The 22,327-nt window shown below is 39.5% G+C and overlaps 1 protein-coding gene across 3 annotated transcripts in view; it reads left to right on the forward strand.

Annotated features, from left to right (window-relative positions):
* XYLB (xylulokinase) overlaps positions 1-22,327 on the forward strand; it is an 85,374-nt gene that overhangs the window by 60,332 nt on the left and 2,715 nt on the right. For 2 of the 3 annotated variants that reach the window (XM_087763577.1, XM_087763712.1), the window contains exons 16-18: positions 10,575-10,633; positions 14,432-14,519; positions 16,786-16,934. In XM_087763577.1, the coding sequence (XP_087619703.1) occupies positions 10,575-10,633; positions 14,432-14,519; positions 16,786-16,934 (296 nt within the window). The remainder of the gene's footprint in view (positions 1-10,574; positions 10,634-14,431; positions 14,520-16,785; positions 16,935-22,327) is intronic. The other variant, XM_087763643.1, reaches the window with a different exon arrangement.

Genomic DNA, 22,327 nt, shown 5'->3' on the forward strand with positions numbered 1-22,327 from the left:
TAAGGGCACGCACTAAAAAAAAAAAGCCTTTGCCACCAGAAAATCTCCCCGCTTTCCAGTGGCATGAAGTTATTAGGGTGTTTGGGAGTGGATGTTTATACTCAGGGGTTGTATTGTTCAGTACCCAACAGTGTACCCTTCCTAGGTCTAATATTTCATTTAAAAGCAATTTGCCTGAATAAAATAAAATATGCATGATGGGTGAACACAGATGAGCTCTGTTAATGTATTCTAATTAACTTGCTAAAAATATTTTAAAATCTTAATAAGCTTAAAGAGAATTTCTGATGATCAGATGCAATGTTAATGAGCATGGTATAAAAACATAAGAAGGTAAAGTAGATAGCACTGCAACTGCCAATCAGCTGTATGTATAGCTATCATTTTTCTTGTGCAAAAGAAAGATCTTTGGGTTAAATTTCAGCTTTTGTCTTGGTAGGTAATTTCTCCAGATTTATTTCTAGAAAGCTTAATGAACAAAACATAAAAAAACCCCGAATTTACCTGTTTGATTTGGGGTAGAGTGGGGATTTTATTGCTTAATTATGTCTTAGAAAAACACACTAAGGACATTTATAATAAAGTATCTGTGTTCTTTGTGTGTGGGAGAATGACTCTTTTCCTTTTATATATGCCATAAATCTCAGATTGTAGTTCTTTTTCTCTCCAGGCTATTAGGTTTCTGCAGACTGTATTTCATTCCTTAGCACCTATAGTTGCTTGGCAACAGCATCCGATTTACATGAACCCAGCCCCGTGAATGAATAGTTACCTGGAACCTTTCTGCACAGAAACCCCGAGAAACGTAGCGGTTCTCCCATTCAGTATGACAATTATTAGGAAATATTAATTGCTTCTCTCTATTCATCTTTCTGTAGCCTTTATTTTTCAGTTAAAGGGGAAAAAACTGTATTCTCTGTTTAGTTCTAGCCTGCCAGAGGTCACAAAATTCGTTTATAAATAATCCACTTGGAAAGCAGGAGGTTTATTAATAACAGAACACTTTAGTAGTGCTCAGAGCCTCAGCTGGCACAAGCGGTCCCCAGTGCTGTATTCTGTAGGTACAGAAAGAAAGAGGTTCAGAGGAGTGAAGTAACCCACCACAGTCACATACAGAAGGTCAGTGTGTTTTGTTTTTTTCTGCTAGTAAGTTTGGCATAGTTTTTAGGAAGAAAAAGGAGCAAATGTTTCCTGCTCAATATATTTGCTTCCCTCCTTGCCATATGGAACTTCACTGAACAAACAAAATAAACAGATTTTCTGCAGCCTCAGCCTAGTGTTTTGCAAGCAGGTACACCCTCCAGTCAATTGATTTTATTCTTGTGAAGTACTTTGCAACCTGTAGGTTATTTCTGTTGAGAGGAGTAGGAGGTATTAAAAAGAAAAATCAAGAAGAAAAATTCTTCACCAGCACCAAACACAAAACAGTCTTATAGGACTAGGAGAAGAGCTACAGGGAATATTGGTGGATGCCAAAATAATTGTAATAAGTCTTTTGAAAAAATCTTGTAAAGAAAACACCCAAATTGCCTTGTTTTATAAGTTCTTTTCTGTTTTTCAGCTGGCTTATCCTTTGCAAAAATAAAATGATACTTGGGCCTTGACTCTTTTCTGTTGCGTTTCTAGAAGCCTTTGTTAATGTTGTTGATAAAATGCAAAGACCGGTCCTGAGATCAAGCAGAGTAGTCCTGAGATCTAGCAGAGATCTGGTTTGCAAATCTAGATCCCAAACGGATTTTTTTCCTAAGTTTGGGGTGGTTTGGGTTTCTCTAAAAGCAAAATACCTGGTAGGATGTTCTTTCCTCTCTTCACTCAAGTGGCATTCAAGGTCAGGTCATCGCACTGTGTACCTTTTAATTATATCCTGTGGCTTTAGGTAACACTGAACTTGCAGCTGAGTATTATTATATTTTCTCCTGTGGACATGTCTTGCTACTGATGCGCAGGCTCTGCAGATTAACTAATGCAGAATCGAATGCATTTGTGATCTAAGTAATGAAGAGGTCTTTGTTCTATTCTTGGTTGTTCTACTGATTTTGTGCGACCTTGGGCGGCTCATTTATCTCCTTCCTTGCTTTTCTCATGTTAACCTTCGATGGATGGTGTCACATGTTGATTTGCCAATGTAATTTTCTATTTCCCTTAGAAGATTTGCAAGGCTGAATATTGCTGTATATGAGGACAAATAGTTTTTAAAAATGAAACAATGGTCTTTGTGTTTCTAAATAACTCGGTAGCAAGCATTGTTTACTGATGTGTGATCTGTAAAGCCACATGTGGTAATTATACACATCAAAGTTGTGATAGGCATGGGAGGGTGTATATTTTGCTGAGTTTCAAGCACGAATTTCTCATGTGTCAGAATATTTTTAGGAAATACTAAGCTGTGTTGCAGTGCTAGCAACAGAGCACATGAAATTGTTGGGTTTAGTCAGTGGAAATGCCTAAGGTAGCGGTGACCTTTTTTTTTTTTTAATGCAATTTCTGGGAACATCTTGCGTGCTCCTGACTTTGGGCGAATGTCTCACCTCCAGTCCTGGGAAGTGAGCAGCAGGAATTTTAAGTTTGCATTTCCAGGGTTCCCAGAGGCACCGATGTGCAGCTCAATGCAGAGCTCTCCTAAGCTCTGGGGCTTCCTGCGACGGGGACCATAGGACACCTGACCTCCTACCACAGGGCTTTGCAAAGCATGTGTCTGCTGGAGCTACAGACCTTCAAAGCCAGAACAGTCTCCCAAGAAGCCAGTCAGTTTTCTAGTGCAAGGTTCTCTGTGATTTATCAGGAGTTTTTATAAACTGGCACTCTCCTACTAAGTATCTGGATGGGCAAACTGACAACATGTGGGGTCAGATACTTCTAGGGTAGACATTTTTAATGCTCTTACCAACTCTGCTCTTTTTTGATAGTGGTTTCAGAGGTGAAAACTTTTCTGCTAGACACTGGTAGAATACCAGCAGCACTAAGCATCAGTGGTTTGTGGTCTTGACATTATGCCTTTTAATGAGTGCCAGAACTTAATATCCTTAGCTTATCAAAAAGAAACACGAGATGCAATTTAATTGTGGTCTGTAAGTGCCAACATGTGAAGGGGAAACCCAATTCTGTAGTCATGTTTTAACTGGAAGGCTGAAGCCACAAAGATCAAGTGCCTAGAAGTTTAAAGAATAAAAATCTAAATTACGGTAAATGTGCAAATATTTAACATTAAAGGTATTAAACTTGAAAACAGCCAGTAGACACAGTAAATTCTCTGTCACTTTGAGTCCTTCAGCTGAGGTTCTGTGTCTTCTTCAGATTACTGTAGTTCAGTGAGTACAGAGCTGGGCTGGATGATGGGATCACTGTAGGAAAAGTGTGTGATCTCATTTAAGCAGATGGTCCACTCTGACCTTTTACATTTTTGAAGCTCTCTGTAGGTAGGTTATTAAATAGCTGGATGTGATGGCTAGATTTCAAAAGTCCAGTTTGGATCTCCTCTAGGTTTTGTTTTCAGACTGGTACCACCTGCTTCAGGATATTTTTTGAGAATCAGTTAATTTGTCACATTGGTTCCAGATTTCACATTTATTTGCTGAACGACAGGAATTCTGAAGTGGAAGGTGAAGGTAGAGGTGTTGCCAAGAGTCTATGAATAATTGTGGAAGCATGGGGTAAATCAAAGCAGATTTGCGCTTTGTTATGTTAAGCCTTTAATTGGAGCCTTGGCTACTTTATGGATGTTTGGTCAACTGCTGAATAGTTTTTGTGGTGATTAGTGTTTTTCCCCAACACACACTATTTTTAAGTTTCACAGTTCTTGCCATATCCAAACTTGGAGTAATAAAAGAGGAAAACTTTGAGTGGCCAAAAAATAAAAAATTATACCTGATGTAAGCAAGTTCTGTTGGTACATGAACCCATTTTACCTTACTAATTCATGAAATATATTGCTTATTTTTTCTTTAAGGAATTAATCCAGAACCAAGAATTTACACAAGTTAGAGACAGCAAGGGTTTATTAAATTACTTCTAGCAATAATGTCTTCACGAGAGGACTTTTCCCCAAATACATTTTCAGTCTTGACCAAACAGATTTTAAGAGGTCCTTCTAATTTGTCTTCCATCTCTTTCCTTAAAAGCTTTCACTGAAATATTTTTCCAAAATACTCAGCCTATATCTACAAAAACTTTTGGTCTGAATCTGCTGCTTTTTTTCTTTCCCCCTGCTGTAAACTCTAGTGCTGATTTGTGGATTTTTTTTTATACATTACCATTGGATTTTATCCCAGGCTTCATCAAAATATTCTGTCAAATAGAGATCTGCATCTCAAAAAAAAAAAAAAAATCACAGCAAATTGATAAGCAATTGCAGCTCTGCAGTATTTCTACAAGAAGTGCAAATATTTCAGAGGTCTTGTTGCGAGCGTGTCAATGTATATGTTATAACAGTGTTATGACTATTGATCTGCTTGTTCCCAAATAAGTCTTTACCATTCGTGTACCAAAGTTTTCCTTGCTGTATAACTCTGCTGAAGTCAATGAAGTTGAATTGTCAGTGGCGTTGTATCTTCAGTAGATTTTGTTTCCTGTAGTACCTCTTAGGCTGTGTGTATTTTTTGGGTCATCTGCAAAAATTTAAGGTGCTGTTAAGAGAGAATTTAGGTACGTGTTTTTCTATGTTTATTTTTTATGAAATCCATCAAAAAGGGGAAGGCTTTCAGTCAATGTTAAATTTGAAATTTGTATCTGAAGTGAGCTAGACTAAGGATTTTCAGAGTTAGGTGTCTTTAAGCTTCAGGTTGTGAAATACAAAGTTTTGTCTTTATTGAAGGAAGGTCTTAGGAAAGCCAAATTTGGCATCCTCATGAAGAACAATTTCTGCTATTAGAAGTTGCTTGAGAGCATAAGGTGACCTAGACTATCTTAACGGATACTATGGATACCATTCCTACTCTGTTTTACTTAGGTGTGTGTGCATCTACTCATTTTAGTAGTATTATTCTTGCCTTACAGCAGCATGAGCAAGAAGAATCATATCTGTTCTCCCCTACATCATTGTAGAGACTTTATCTATGTAAGTAGCATAAATGCCGAGAATATTAGCCATATTTGTCATTGCTGCTGAGAAAATCGAGGCTTTTTTCCACTGTTGAATTACAGCTGGTATGATAATAGCTGTAGCCTTAGAGGCTGATGATCAATTCTGTCCTTAAAAGTTGTTTTTCTTCCCCAGGCACTGCATTTAAAAAATAAGAATAAATTCTATGTCTGGAAGATTTCTGACATACATTTGAGCAATTGAAACCCTCGGTGAAATTAAAGCATGTTACAAAATATGAAAACTTCTTTGCTTATAAGTAAGAAAACAGCCAACCTAATGGCAAATATGGCTTGCCTTTCTCTGTAACAAATTAGCTGATGCTTCCAAGTGAAAGTCAGAAACTAATTCTAAAAAATAGGTTTTGAATAGCTTTTATGAATTACTGTATTGTTTTTAGAATTGTAAAGGTGGCTGAATTTGGCTTCAAGCTTGTAATTTATTCACTTGGGCAGTTGTATTGGTCCAATTAAAAAAAAAAAAAGAGGAAAAGAAAAAAAAAAAGAGTGTGTTCCGGTTAGCATTCCTTTTGCCTCAGTCAGGCAGATATTGTCTAATATGCTGAAGACTGGTTTGTGGCAGTCTTTTTTTCTCGGTTATGAAATACTTGGAGATGTCAGAAGTGATGCAGCACAACAAGGCAGAGAAGCAAGTGCCTTTGGTCGCAGTCCTTTAACTCACAGGAACATAAAGGGTGCTCAGTACCTTGTACATTTTCATATTTAAGAGGGTATAGACAAGAGAAACCTTTTACCATAGCGGGAGTTTAATTTCACAGTCTTCATACGAATAAGAAAGATTAGCATGAATTTTGGAAGAGTTAATATGCAAGGAGGATGATTTGGGAACATTTGTTTTATAAATGGGACAAAATAATCATATTTTTGTTTTGTTTTTCTTGAACAAAAAGCTAGAAAATACTTTTTTTTTTTAAATTATAGTGTTTGGAGTTAATCAGAGAAATAAAGGAGGGGCTGATACTTTTCTCGCTGCTTGCAAATTGTAAATTGCAGTTATTCGCAATCATGCTTATAGCTGGCGTGGGTTCATGTGCATAATCAGCTGCTTTTTGAATGCATGTTCTATTGTTCTGTTTTATTTATGGATTCAGTTGTGATGAGAAAGATGTTATCAAGTTGTTTGGATGAAGCCTTGGAAATGTCTTTTAGGAGTTTTGAAAATCAGTGAGTACCTGGAGTTTGGGGTAGAAAGCGGGGCTGTGTGTAGCACTGGAAATTTAGATGAAAAAGTTGAAGAGTTTCCAGCCTCAAAATGGAAGGTCAAATTCTGCTTTCAGACTTTGCGGTGCATGAGCCAGCAAAATTCTGGACTGACACAGGCGCATTGTTATCGTCCAGTTGAAATCTAGCCAGATCCGAAAGCCCTGATGTCAGGAGTCATCCCATCGATTTCAGCACCCGGACCTGTTAGCGGTCTGCTCTGACCCCACTCCTGGTGGAACAGGAGGCCGAATTTCTACCTCCAGTCTCCTTGCACAAATGATGTGGCAGCAGACTTTTGGTGCTCATTATCAGCACTAATCTTCTGATTGATGCGAGTTTGCTTATGTGATTATTTTTCTTAATAGCTACGGTTATGTGCCAAGACCATTAGAGGGGACGTCGGGCTGCTCAGGAGAGGCTTGCCCTGTGTTACTGGTTCCACTGTCTTGCGTGCTGAATCCACTTCGGCAAGTCTGCACTTTCTAAAATCTTTGTTTTTCCCTCCACGTTTTGTCTTAATCTGCTTAAACTGCTTGCCTTTCTGGGAAGGCATCAGTTCTGTGTTTGTAAATATACAGTGATGCAGGACTTCAGTCTTTTTGGGACTGACAGTGGCTGGACACAAATAACAGTAATTTCTCTCTCAGTTTTTTTTTTTTTTCCCCTATGTGCTTTTCAATGAAAACAATATTTTGGCTGAAAACAAGAGCCAGGAGATGAACTTTAACATCATTCAATTCTTGCTGGATGTCTGTGAAAGGCAGAACGGGGGTGGTTGTGTGAGTAGTAACATACACAGGGCGGACTGACTTCTCAGCCTGGCGTGGGAAGGTGCCTTATGCTCAGTCCTCCCACATAAGTGAACTTCTTTACTTGGGTCTTGCCCCCTCCTCCTGTCCAGTGGGAATTATTATTTTAACTGAATTTCATTAGATCAGTCACCACGTTCCACAGCAGATAATAGATGTGTAGAAGGTGTGCATATTGCGGGACAACACCATGCCATGTGCAGCTGCACATGCTTTCTAGATAGGGTTAAAATTCTGTATCAGCTCTCTAAAAAAATCATTAATTTTTAAACAGCAAGGAAATAAACTGGTTGGTTAGGTACTATGCAGGGAGCTTTTAATTAAAAGATGTTTAAATCTGATTCTCTCAACTGTCAAAGGATTGAATTCATGAATTATGTCTGCTACAGTTGTGGATTTTTTTTTTTTTAGTAACAGTGTATTTAAGTTCTTTCTGTGCACTGCCGTAGGGGATAGATGGTAGCTCCTGACAGATTCAAACACAGCTGGCTGAGAACGCTGCTAGTGATGGATGAACGATGTCTTTGTTAATGCCCCTGTATACATAAATGATGGTCTTGCTTTCTTTATTTATAAGATGTATCCAATTACACATCTCAGAGCAAATGTCCACCATTCAGTAAAGCGCACAATATTGGCATTAAAAAGACAATCCCTGAAATCAGCGATCAATGCATTTTCCTCACTCTCTGGAGAGAGATTGAAATAAGAGGTAAACCTAAAATTCAGCAAATTCAAGAAGGTTCTTTTGGGACCTGCTCCTCATCTGTAAGAAGTGACTGAAACTCAACCGGGGAAGCTGTGGCCTCTGCTCTGGCTGTAGGCAGAGCTGCCTCTGGAAATGCAGCGCACCAGGTTCACCTAAGATCACCACGTGCCGTGGATGGATCAGTCCCACCAGTACAGCAGGTCAGATTCTTCTGGCAGACAGTGATGGCTAAGGTTCTCTAGGCTGTTACCTCCTGGGATATGTTTTGGTGAAGCGAACCATCCTAAATATTTGAAGTGGGGGAGAATGAATGGTTTTGCCCTTCGTGTAGCTTCAGGCCAGGGCTTGGGGTTTTTTTACTGTGTATCTAAGCTGATCCAATTTAGAACTTGAGATGTCTAACCAACATTAGAAGCTTCACGGTGTAAATTAAGTTAGTTTCTTTTATCAAGTAGGTTAGCTATATACTTAAATATACTTAAATAATTCTTACTATTTTGCTATGAAAGAATTAGTCTGGATTAAGATGAGTGTGAAGATAATTAGGGTGTTAAACACTTTTAGACCTGAGATCTATTTACCCTCTTGGTAGATATCTTACTCAACTAATAGTAGGGTAAATGCATTCTCCCGAGTGGTTTGTATTGAATAGCTAATGCACTGTAAATTCACCCCTACTTTTCTTATGGTAACTTACTTATATAGAAGTATCCTGAATTACAGTTACGGCATAAATTGATAATGTAGCCAAAACCGGAATCTTCTGACCTAGCAAGGAGTAAGCCTCCTGCCCAGTCCTCAGTTCCTAATGCAAAAATATTATCTGTTACAGGGCCACTGGAGTCAGCTAGAAAGCACAAACCAGCCCTACCCAGCCTATCCGTTACAGTGCCAGTGAAAGCAGGCAGCAATAAACACTCCAAAACATTGGGAAAGTTGTGGAGCAGCAGCCCTAAGACAGAGAGAGCTGGCATGCAGATGGAAGTGCAAGAAGCAGCTGAGCTAAGATATGTTGCAGTTTTCACAGGGGTGATTGCTGTTTGGCTTTACCGCTTTTATATTGTCCACCCTTCTTTCCTGATGGTGATAGCCCAGCAGTTTATTAAGCCCCTTCCTAGGGACAGTGGAGAGCAAGCATGCCTTATTCTTTGGTTTTAGCTGCTGTGAAGTGTAGCAAACGTGTGTTTCTCATTCTGTCATGCTGGCTGTCTCTGAAATGTCGTGTTTTCATGTTGGATATGGTAGTTCTGCAAAAATTTATATTTGCAACAAGGTTTAGCAGGACAGAATTGCGACTACTAGGCAAATCATTTCGAGTTCAGTTTGGTGTCTAGGAACAGAGGCTTACTAGTTATTTTTCAGTGGTTTCTGTGCTATTATGTTGTTGTGATAATCTTGGCAGGGATCTGTCACTCTGTGTTGGTATAATTGAAATTTGTTTTCCCTGAGGAATCACTCTGCTGTTTGTTTTATTTGTTTACTGACATTGACAGAGATCCTAATGGCTTTTAAAACCCAATTTGTGCATCACTGAATATCCTCCAAAGAGGAAAATAAAATTAAATTTATCAGTAAAATAGGGTCCCCCATGCAATGCTTTGTCTGGGTCTTAGACTCCACCTGAGCACCTAGCTGTGGGTCTGGAAATGGCATGGTGAGCTGTATCTTCTCTTTATTTCTAATTCTCTCTTCAGGGCTTTTGTCATTAAGATACTTGAAAGGGTAAATGACGATAAGTTATTTAGGGCATCAGTGTAAGTTGACCAGCTTTGCCTTGTGAGAAATAAATTATCTTTAGCTTTTATTAGAAACGAGGTTAAGATAACAAAGCAATAACCACAGTAAAATTCCCCTTTTGGGAGGGTATACATGATGGTATAATTTATTATTGTCATAAATCAGGGTAATTAAGTGTTTAGATTTTTTAAATATAAGATATCAAAGTATTTATGCATTTATTTTGTTTGAAGTCTTTGAAGAATTTCAGTCAGATCATTTGGACTACTCACGTTCATAATGCCACGCTGAACTGTGGTTATGGATAGACGTATGGCTTGTTGCATGCCGTGCTCTAGAGGAGCATGCACACAAAGAAACGATGAGGCATAGGATAGACATTCAGGAACGTGAGACGGAAGGGTGGGTTTCTTTAAGGACTAAAGAATGCAGGATAATTTTTTTAACACCCTCAAAGCTGTGGGTTTGCGTGGGATAAAGATTCAGGTTGGTTTTTTTTTTTATTTTATTGAAATGACTTAGACCATCTCTAATTACTTTTTGACACGCTTCCTTGTCATTCAAGCATATAGGGATTGCCCAGGTTTCAGTGAACTCTGACTTTGAACGTCACAAGGAGATAAGTTTGGAAAATACTGCTGATTTTAAAGGTTATCTGTCAGTTTGTATATATACAACTGTGAGCCAAACCAATCTGACCTCAAACCAGAGCTGTAGTATAATAACACTCTGCCTTTCTTATTGTATATCTCTTTTGCAAATCTCCCTGACTTTGATAGCACTATAATAATAATAGATCTGCAATATTTATGTTGCGTCTTCTAAGGAAGTGTTCTAATGTGCCTTGGAAAGGTGGGTAATTAGTCTTATCTCCTTTTCTACAGAAGGTAAATTAGAGGTGCAGAAAGAGAGCCCAGACCACCTGACTCCCACCTCCTTGTTCTCATTGCTTGGTTCAGTAGTGCAGATCTTGACAATACGCACTTTCAGTCTGATCTATATGTTGTATTGCATTGCAGTGCCCAGAACAAGGATTTTGGCTACTGGTGGTGCATCCCACAATAAAAAGATCTTACAGGTAAGTAGAAAATTAAATCCTTTGAACTGAACTTCCAGTTACCTCTGCATTTTTATTTTGATGTACTGAATCCAAATTACTGCAGCTGCACAGGAAGGTGTGGATATGGGATTGTGACTCTGCTGCAGGGGCTTTTCTTCAGATTTAGTGTGGAAACCGTTAGCCCAATGCTAATTTTGTATTGAACTTTAAAGGTTTTTTTACACTCGACTAGTTTTATGAATGTGTATCTGAAGCACTGGTGATTTCCAGGTCTCATCACTTACATCAAATCAATCAGCAAAGAAATCAAGAAGAGACTTGATACAATACCTGAGATTTTTGTAGTTTTTGTCATTCAGATCAAAGTTGGACCATGGATTTAAACTAGAGGGGGATTTTGCTGGTACTGAACACTCAAAAAACCCCACCCCAAACAAACAAAAAACCCCAAACCAACCCCCAAACCCTGCCCTTGTTGTTCTGAGTATCTGTTACTTATTAGCATTGTGTCACATACTGGGGGGAGGCTACGCTTCTGTATAGTCTGTCCTCCCTCTTCCCACCTTCCTCTTCTGCTGCTGTTGCTGCACATCCAGCCCTGTTTAGCATCCTTCATTTGTCTTCTTGAGAACAGAGTACGGCATGCTCTCTGTTTCTGCGCATTGAGATATGGCAAAGCCTTGCTCACGAGCCTTGCTCTCACCTGCCTTTTGCTATCACAGAACTAGACATCTGGGTTGGGATTTATCTTGCCTGAATCCAGTCATCTGCCATGTGATGCCTGTCTATGATCTGTCAATCCTCTAATAGTCAGGGGAGATCCAGTCAGTTACAGTGCAAAGGAAACTGGATGGTGTTTTAACTTCTCAAACGTAGATGTCTCCCTCCGGGTGAGCCAACGAGCTTTCTGTACTCCACTGACTGCCTTGACAAGCTCTCCTTTGACTAGAGGTGCAGACACAGAGGCTGGAGGTGGGTGTTTACACCAAAAGGTACCTGTCTTAGTCTTGGGCTAAGTCCAATCCCTTTCCATCAGCTAGAGGGAGTCTAGAGGCCAGCCTCAACTACGCACCATATTCTTATCCAATTGCAGTCGTATGAAAGGAAGCTCGTCTGCTCTGCGAAACCTGAACTGGAATAAATGGAGGTTGAAGAGCAAAGAGCAGAAAGCTCTTGCTCTCCTAAGGCATCTAAAACACATTTGTATCACCATTGGTTGCACAGCTGATTGGTACACAACAAATTTGGCATGTTTTGCCTGTAGATGTCACTTGTCTTCATCTGCTTTGGTTATTTTGCTTAGGAACTTGACGTTAGAAAATTAACTGATAGGTTAATTGCTTAAAACATTGGTCCCTACTGGAGTAATTCTACTGAGAATACGTCAGGAAAGAGATTGGATTAATAGACGAGTTTGTTTTTAAAGCTGTATTTCCCGTTTCAGTGCCATTCCTTGCTCTGGAATGAAGGCAGAGAACTGAATGTTCTTATAACATGTAATTCTGCAACGTTTATAGCTGAAAAATTGTGGGGATGGGAGAGTGGTGGCTCTGGTGCTTGGTCTTCATGTGTAACAACACAGCTGCTTTTAAAACTCATTAGAAGTGTCTTAAAATAATATGATCAATACAGTGTCATCCACTTAATTCAATCACTGGTTAATTGGATCCTCCTTTTTAATTTAATCAAAACCTCAGAAACCATATCAGTTGCATGAAGAATAACAGCTTCCACCCTTATCATGGTCAATTTTGGATAATTTGTTCCAGGGCTACAAAAGACTATCATTTAATTAATCAACATTCAGTAACTCCTATATTTTACACTGCAAAGGAGGCAACTTAGGAAAATCTGTTAAAATATATAGTAGGGCAGCTTTCTCCACGGTTCTGGGAAGCTTTTTATAACATACGTGGTGCTTGATTAATGACTACATGAAACACAGTGAAATATTTTAACAGTAAAACCTCTAACAGTTTCTTTTAAAAATATTCATGAGAGAGACTACAGTTTCAAATGACTTGCTAAATATATGAACTTGGAATAATTTTAACTTTATAATCATGTGGCACAAAAAGTAGTTATTATTTGTAGTATCACAGCACTTATTAGCATTCAGTATAGAGTAGAGCTGCATTGTATAAGGCTCCGCAGAGATGAAAAAAAAAAAAAAAGACAAGACCTCTGTTGTCCGAAGGAATGTACAATTCAAGCTTAAGACAAGAAATACCTATTAGAGATGAGATGAAGAAGCAGATGGGGAATGTGCTGAAACAATACGGTAGTATTGGCTGGCAGGGTGGGCAGTGGAACCAGCACTCTGTGACCTTCTAATTTCCAGAGGGCTTTTTAATAGATACCATGATTAATTTTCCATTTGTCCTCTAGCATTGAAGCTCATGTATTGCTCAATGCTTGCAAGTGAAGTTAGGCAATACTTGGCTGTCTCACCAGAAGAGAGTGTTTTAGGTGTATAAGCTCAGGCTTTGATTGGATTCTAGCTAGCAACCAGCCACTTTTATTTAAAATTATGAAAAATGGTGATTTTCAAAGGTTTTGGTTTGCAGATTCCCCACAAACTTTCAGAGAAAGAGGAAAAATCCTTTAGAAATGTCACATACTATTTTTTTCTATAGCATATATGGATTGAATTTTTTAGTCATCTTTTATGAAGCCTTGGGGCCCATGATCAGTAGGGCTGTGAATTCCTGGATCGGGGTTGCAGATCACTGATCCAAATGATCCAAATTCCTGGACACTCTGGCCTTATTTTGGACTTGAGTGTATGGATGTGAATCGGGTAATACACTGTTCCCTTTGGCAAAAATAATAAAACCAGCACGAGTTAAATCTGAATTGTTACCTGCTTCTCGCGTTGCTCAGCCTGAGGGATACCTGCAATCTTAGAGGTGATGAAACCAAAATGGAAAGGGTTTGTTGACAATGTTTTTGGAAAAGAGTTATTGAACTTCCCATGTCCCTATCCAAATATGTCTTCATTTTTCCCCTTCTGTATCTGTTTTCCTAAACCTACACTGTGGGGAAGAGCACATGTACTCTGTGAATGCGCAATGCCTGGTGTTGATTTCAGTGCAGAATGATGTGTGGTTGAATAACTTTAGTATCTGTTGAATATCATAACGAATTCTTTGCCTGTAAAATTTTCGTTGTATTGCTCAAGCCAAGCTGAGCAGTGTCTTGTATATCTTCATAGCTAAGGATCCCTCAAATACAGGAAAATTCCTGGTAGCTGTAGAGACTGTATAACCAGCTCCTGTCTTCCTGCTAACCTTAATATGATGGGAATGGTGGAGGTGAAGAAGACAGGCTTAGCAGGTCTTCATACTGCTGGAGCTTGTATTTTATCAAAGTTAAGAACTGAGGAGCCATGACTGGTTCCTCTCTCCTTCCTTCCCACTTGGCTCAGCCATAAACGTGATGGAAGAAAACAAGGACAAGTTGTGGGTTCCTGAGCAGATCTCCTTGCCCTGATGTAAGCCTTTGGTGTGAGCTGATTGTGTGGTTTATGAGGGAGACGATGCCTGAACCCAGACTCCTCTGAACTTATGATAAAGAGATCTGGAGAGAAATGGGATTTTGTTTCCTGGCTGCAGTTACATCTCTAACTCAGATTTACCAATACCCTGTTGTGTGACAAGTTCAGGACTCGTTGTTGCCTGCAGTGCTTCTTTCCATGGGTACCCAAATGCTTGGCTGGGGTGTATGGTAGTTATTTGTTTTCCTAAGTAGTGATAGGGGATTGCTTATCCCTTGTCTTTCATGGACATGCATAACCGATGCTTTGATACTTCTCAGGTCCTGTCTGATGTGTTCAGCGCACCGGTGTACACTATTGATACCGCCAACTCCGCTTGTTTAGGGAGTGCTTACAGAGCAATTCACGGTAAGACTGTAAGGAGATACTTCTGAGCGGTCTGGGCATTTAATTTCAGTTGGTTAATACCTGGGATTAACATTACTGAAAATGAGGTGAGAATAAAGCTGTGTGGATCTGACTGGAAGGTCACTCAGGTCAAAGAGGGTTTTTTGCTCTTAGTATGCTTGGATCAGACCCAAGAATAACATTTACATTATAATTTAAGTCTGGTTGCTGCTTCTCAAGCAAGGGATAGGACCTGGAAACTGTTGATACTGACAGGGGAAGGTCTAGGACCTTAATGTGTTGAGTTGCTACCTCCATGTGCCGCTCTTGGAGGAATACAGCCAACTGAAGGTGTTGGTGTAGCCTGCTGCCCCAGTTTGTGGAGCAGGCTGTAAACTGGATGGCTGAAATGGTCCAACCAAACAAAAGATCAGTCTTAGTAAAGAAGATCAGAGATGGCAGGGGCGACAGGACCAGTAATACTGCTGGCCAAGTAAATGTTGTTAAACCTATATCTATCTTCCAGCTTTTAAATGTCAAGACAAAGGATATGCAAGGTGTCCTGGGCTCCATGCTCAAGTATGCACTTTCTCTTGTAAAAGCGTAAATCTTGGAATACTCTTAGGTTGACCAGTCATTTTGCTTGCTGTACTGCATCACTCACTGTAATGCAACATTCCAAGTCCCAGATCTAAAGTGTCAATTAACTTATGCATGCAGGTGTATTAATGTTAATTAAAGCATGCAGGTGTATGTTGAGTGGGCCATCAGCCATTTATGAATTGAATCCCAGGCAGAAAATTTAATTCACATATTTTAAAACAGTTTCTAATATCTTACAGCTAAACAAATCAAGGAATGTGTATCAAATTTGAAGTCCTTATTTAGGCCAACTTTTGTTAGCCTCAGTTTTTCTGATAAGAAGCTTTACGATTTGGACCTTAAGACATGGATAACTTCTGTACAAGTTCATGTAAGATCATGGGATTGCGCAACAAGCATGGAAAAGATAGCATCAGCCATCAGAAGAAATCAGCCAAGTTTTAATTTTAGAAGCAAATTCTGCTGTCACATTATAGCATCTGAAGATGACATGCTCTCTTGCATTTGAAAACAGTGCAGAAAATTGCACAGCCAAAACTGGAGTTGATGCGTTTAATGCACACAGCATGCTCTCCTCTTTATTTCTAGAAAAGCCACAAGGGTTCTGTCAGGCAAAGTACGCTTTTGCAGGACAGTGGAAACAGTGCTGTTACATTATCAGTATGTTTGAAGCCACAATGGGACCATTTTTCCACCTTGGGGGCCAAGTTTCCAAACTGTTTTTCTCTGTACTCAAACTTTGCCTACTGCTTCAGAAGCCACCAGAAGCTTCCCAGCACCTAATGCTGCAGGCAGATTCCTTGTCCATGAATGCATGTGAAATGTCGAGCCGTCATTAAAATTTGTGCAGTTATTTTGTATGTATGGAAGATGTGAATTCCCTTTGCCAGTTTGGCATATGAAATCTTGAGGCTTGGTTGACAGAGCGTTTGAGTGAAGATTTTCCATGCTGATGGAGGGACTCCTTAGCTCAGGTACTCTGCCAGCCAAGCCCCAGGGGCTTGCTGTGTGTGTTTCTAAATGGCATTTTTGATTGATGCCTTCAGTTGACTCACTCTTGGCCAAGCAAAGAAATTGAGTAAAAGTGAAGACTTGCTAATATAAATGAAATATTGATGGCAAGGGCTCCTTAATAATATTACAGTGTACTAGTAGGGTGTTCTGCAGTTAGCCTGGGGTTCTTAGCAGGTGTAACAAGGAACTCCTGAACTGCTGTGATTCACTTGCAAAGCAAAATGCTGTAGTAGCAGAACTCCCCTGTTATTCTGCTTCCTTTTATATAAATATATTTAATAATTTGTAGCATATTTTCTTGACAGTGTTTTCATTTCTCTTCCTTTTTTGTTTAGTCACATTTTGTCCTTGAATCCTTTGCTTCCATATATTTTACTTGCTGTTTACTGCATTGTTGTAACCATAAATAATTACTGATATTGTTGAGTAGCATTTCTGCTGCTTACCTATTCTCCAGGGTACGAATTGAGTGATTGGCAAAAACTCAATCACAGAGTCCCCCCTTCCCAGGCTAACACGTTGGAATGTAAGATCTTCTGCCATTTATCTTTCAATCCTGAATGCTGACTTGACCAGGGAAGATCAATATAATGTATTAATTTGCCAGGGAGTCAAGGCACATCCCTCACCGTGCTTTTTGCATTGATCAGGATTGTGATTCTCATTGCAGGGCTTGTAGCTGAGACGAATGTGTCCTTGGCTGATGTCGTGAAATTAGCACCGGAGCCTAGATTGGCTGTTACACCAACCGCTGGGGCTGAGGAGGTGAGCAAGCTTGGGAATACCATTTTTCTTTTCATTTCCTGTCTGCTTCCAAAGGTAATGGTTTACTAATTCTTCTAGTAAAATAGATTAATTCAAGAAACATTTGGTTACATATTTCTTCCTCCTTGTTGTAAAGATAGATTTGATTTTGAGAGATCTTTAGTGCTGTAATGATGCAATAATCTGAACAGTCCATCCAGGTGATCAGAGAGTGAAATCTGTTCCTTAAGGGACAGAAAAAGTTATAAAATAGGTTGAATTTGGACACAGGTCAGTCAGGTTGTAACTGATAATATTGACAAAATAGTCTTGACTTGTTTGCAGCAAGCAGCGTGGAAAAAGGCGTGGTGATGGCCTCTTGGGAAAACATCCCCCAAAATCCTTCCTGTCTGATCTTAAACAGTGGTCAGCAATTGTGTATCTTCACTCATAGCTCCCAGTTGGAAAGCCTGCCAACTGGGAGGATTCAGTAGGCACAGGTCTTCGGTACCGTGCCCATCCTGGAAATTTCAGCACATCTGAAGGTGATGTTTGCGCTTTATGGGGCCACATGGATAAAGCAAAAGAAATAGTCACTGTTGCGGACTGTGTGGTTCCAGCCCCTGTAAAACCAAGGAAGGAATCGTCCCAGGCTCTCCAGTGCAACTGCGCGCCTCTCACTGTCAGGTGCCAAAGGCCTTCGTTTACAACAGCTTCTGAAATGTAATGTCCAGTAATAAATAAATGATACAATATAGCAAGATTCCTAGAGAAGAGAAGTTTAAATAACCAAAGGTGAATCTAACTGTGTCTTCAGCTGCAGAGAAACTTCTTTTACATCAACACAGCCTCCATTTATGAGATTTGGATGTGCCCTAACTACAGGCAACAAGGTTTTAAAGCTTTTATTTAAACTGGGAAATTAATGATCTGCCAAAACTACTAACTCCCAGCTACATGTGTAGTGGAGCACCAGATATCATCATGAGTAATAATAGAAATGATCATGCTGTATTGTGCCTGCCAGCGTATTATTTAATTATTAACTGAGATGGAGGAGCTCAGTAATCGAATAGAAGTCCCCTTCAGAAATATTAAGACATTGAATAATTTAAACTTGATTGATCTGATCTCATTTACTCAACCTTCCCCCCTCATTTTAAAAGATAAAATAATTAACAGCAATGGCCTGTGTCGTGTGTGTTGCAGCTGAAGCCCTCTGCAGGGAATACACTTCAGGAGCAGATCCCCGGTGTCTGATTCAACCTCACGTTGCTGCCCTGTTCCCCCCAAAAATGCTGTCTGCTGAAAAGCTGCCAGGCTGGCTTGTGTGGAGGTGGAGAGTGCTGAGAGACCTGCTTTTGACCCCCCAGTGCTGCTTCAGCTATAAAACTCAAGGGCAGGGAATACAGCTGTCACTCACAGGGGCCTTGCAAGAGCAGCAAACACCTTGTACCCCTGCAGGGGCCAAGCTAACCTAGCTGGAAAGATCAGTGGGGAATTCATTTACCTCTTTCTATTTTACTGTCTGCATAAAATGGCCTGGAAGCTAAAAGAGTTAATTATCTCCTTCTCGATACTTTTCTTCTTCTTTTCCACTTGGTTAGACCTGGCTCTCATAGCACATCTTTTTATTGGTTTTAAATGATGTACAGCAGTGAATTATTGCCCCAGTAGATAGGCGTGAATGATAGAGAAGGTAGTGGCCAAACAGCATGTGAAGGAATAACCACTCCTGTGCTTTAGCTTAGCTTGCCAGCTTCATTCCATTAAAAGCAGCTTCTTGCAATTATGTATTCCACACCATTTTTTTTTTCTTCCTGTCTTACAATTTTGCAGTTGATGGTGGATTCCCTGGCTAGTTTCATGGCTGTGAAACTGCAGAAAGCCAGAGGGCCTGTCAGTAATACAGTGTGTTAGCATGAACAGTGCAGTAAAAATTCATAATGCGATGAGTCAGTTTGATTCTGTTTTTTACAGAGCTGCATCTCCCTGTCCATCCAGTTTCATTCTGTTGAGGTTAGAGGCTTTCACTTAAATGACGGTTCTTTTTATAAACTTCAAAGTCATCCTGAGGTTAAGTTCTGTCTCACTGAGGAGCAATTCTGAAAGAGTCTGGCTAACCAATGTGAAATTTCCCGGACCACATCTCTACATTTTTTGGACGGCTACAGCTAAATCTTGGCAGGATGGTGAAAAAACAGGTCATAACACAGCAATCTGCTCTGGTTTCATCCTTTCTTCCTGGTATAGGTCGGAGGCAACATGTGTTAGATCATTGGAGGGAGGAAAACCTCTTGCAGACAGAGGTCAAACAACAGTCTGATGTAGCTTCATTGCCAAGGCTTATGCATGCAGTAGGGCTTTCCAGGAACCAAAAATGCAAAAAGTGTTTCTTTGATTGCTGAAGGATCCTTTGTGATAATGAGGGTGATTTCAAAAAGGAAAAGCAGGACAGACAAATCTGGTTCAATTAAGCTGATGGGCAGGTAAAATAAAGTCACAAGATGGGAGACACAGAGCTTGTGCTGAGTGATGAGTTAGTAGTTAGTGGACACTGAGGTCCCATAAGTTCCACCTTGTCTGGCAAAAATGTGACTTTATCCTGTAGCAGACCATCCTGCCTGGAAGAGACCATTTCAAAGAGGATAAATCCCTCTCTGTGGCTATGACCCTAAGTCTCTTAGTTGAACCTGATTTCACAGTATATTTGTAGGGTGTCGGGGCTCACCCAACTTGAGCTTGTTTCTAATTCTGTCAAGACCCAAACAAGTCATAAGGTATTCTGGTGGTAACCATCGTGGTGATAGTCTTTGGTCACTTAAGGAGGCTAAGTGAAGTCAGTCATCTGTGGGTTGACCTGATGAATCCTTCTTCCCTGTTTTCAGAATAGCAAAAATTAGAGAGTCATCTCACCTCTTTGGAGCCTCCTCTCTCCCTCAAGGAAAAAGATTAATCAGAACCACTAAGCATGACAGAAATAACCAGGAGATTGTAGAGCAATAAATATATGTTATCAGACAGAAAGAATCTATTATTCTGGCATTAGAATTCAGCTCTATTTTAGTAATCTATTAAAACAGAGATGGTTGGCTAGTTGGTTAATTAAGCAAAAAAGCATGAGAGAGAACATGATTATCTGGAGTTGATCACTTGTGTTTATACAAGCCGTGTGCCTATGATGTACTGTCAGATTTATTGTAATACTGTCGTGTAGGGCTTTGTAGGGAGAAGGTGCAGCGCAGTTCACTACTTCTGCATGTGTAATTTTTGATTGCATTATTGACTCTACTGAGATGTATTAATCCTGCAAAAATTCAAGAAGGGAAAATGTGGACCTAACAGGTTTTCTTGACTTTGGTGAATTGCCTTGTAAGTAGGTGGATTTATAGAAGTGACTCTATTACCCAGGAAGGTTATAATGACCTATTTATTGATTTAAAATAATGATATTTGTGTTGAGTTAGATTTTGGAGGGGGGAGGTTGTTTCCTAGAATTGGTTTAGGTTGGTAATTTAGTGCAAAGTAGATAATAATAATACAACCACAAAAATATAATAGGTATTGATGGGAGTTTGATTAAGGTGATTTGTGTAGCTAATAATTTTTTTTAACCTATTAAACTGATAAAGATAAGCTTGCAGGATGAATATCTGAAGTAAGTAAAGTGACGGTTTGAGGTGTGGTTCCTTGGAGGAGTCTTCAGAGTATTTCAGGACACTGTTGTATTCTTTCTGCTTTAAGAGTATTCTTTCTGTGTTAAGAAAGGTGAACAACTGCTATGATGTAAACATAAAATATCTGTATCTCTTGATTGCTTAAGCAAATCTCTTTGAGTAATTTGAGTTTGGTTTAAAAAAAAAAAAAGAACCTATGTGGCAAGTGTTTGTGAGAGACTGATTAATTTTAATCTATTCAGGGTAGATTAAATATACTCGGGTAGATTAAAATTAGATAATCATCAGCATCATCTTTGTGATTTGTAAATTTTGAATTGCTCCAATCGTTGGCTAACATAGCATTGCAGGAGATAGAAGGATCCATGTGGATTGTCACTAGTAGTAATTCGCAGCTGGGTTTGCTTTTGGAGGGCGGCAGGGACAATGTCCCATTGTCCCAGACGTCGTACAAAGGAACAGTAAAAGCCCTATTGAGTTCATAGGCTGGTACTATGGCAAGATGTAGTCTGAGGATGACATATTTGATTTGGACTAGAGAGCAAGGTAACATTTATTTGAATGCATTTTCCAGGGAGGGCAGGTTAAGTTATTCTCTGTTATAATGCAATATTTATCATTAGCATTTTCTTAGTTATTTGTGGGACTGTCGGAGTGTGGCCAAATTGTCCCAGGAGAGAAGTTTAGGGTTTGTAAACGAAGCCATAAGAGTACAGCTAATGTTGTGGAGTAGGCTATAGAGACAAGCAGGAGAAAAGACTGTAATCTAGCAAGGACAATTAAATTATGGACAATAATAAGGTTCATGTTGTGATACATGTAATTACTTTTGTTAAATATCATGGTCTGATATATTAGGTTTGAGGCTATGACAGAGAGGGAATTTATGTTCTTGAGCTTTTATGCATCATTGAGAGTTCTTTATTCCCTTTGGACCTCAATTATAAAAATAAATCTATATAATTGCCTCAGGAAGAAGGCTCCTGGAATCGCTTAGAAGGAGTTGCCTGAGGTTCTGCGGAGGCAGTTCAGTCACGGCAGACGTGGCGAAGCATCTTTTGCAGACACAACTGTGTGTGCTCAGGCCATGTTCTCGATCAGTGTAGTTTTGCTTTTCTTCTCTGTACTTCATGAGAGCTGCACTGGTTTGGCCCCAAACTTCAGCTGGTGTCAAGCTGGCATGAAAAATACTGCTTGTGAAAAGCCTGTAGTACTGCTGTGCTTATCAACCACGATGTACTGGTGGTATTACAGCCAAATTCCCTGAGGAAGAGGAATTTAAAACTTTGGCTTAGCCCTCTGAACTGCGCTGCTTTTTACCCCAAATGAACAGGAATAGAGTACAAGGAATATTCTTAATTTTTTGTTCGCATTTTTTTCTGAGGGTCCATAATGCAGCATTCATTTACACTAATGGCTAGGAAGCTTATTGCAAATGCCTGAATTTTCTCAATTAGCAAGCTAAGTGCTTAAGACCAATAAACAGGAAAAGAAACTGTATCAGTAAATGTGGTCATTCATTTATTTTGACACAATTTAATTCAGAGTGATGTATTAACAATAATACTTCCCAGCCTTCTAGTAAATGCTCTGTTGTGTATTTTGTAAAATACTGCTGGGTAAGTAATATGGAGCCTGCTTTCTCAGTGGCTGAGCTCGCTTACCAATGCAGCTCTGTTGTGCTGAATCTTTGTTGAGAAGCACCTAGGGTTTATCAAATTTACAGAATAGCAGAGTAAGAAATAGCGAGGCTTGATTATAGATGCTTCAGTGAATAAAGGAGCTGTTTTT

The sequence above is a fragment of the Nipponia nippon genome, unplaced genomic scaffold, assembly GCF_047370975.1.
Source record: "Nipponia nippon isolate SJK-2023a ecotype South Korea unplaced genomic scaffold, ASM4737097v1 scaffold_1, whole genome shotgun sequence".
Lineage (NCBI taxonomy): Eukaryota > Metazoa > Chordata > Aves > Pelecaniformes > Threskiornithidae > Nipponia > Nipponia nippon.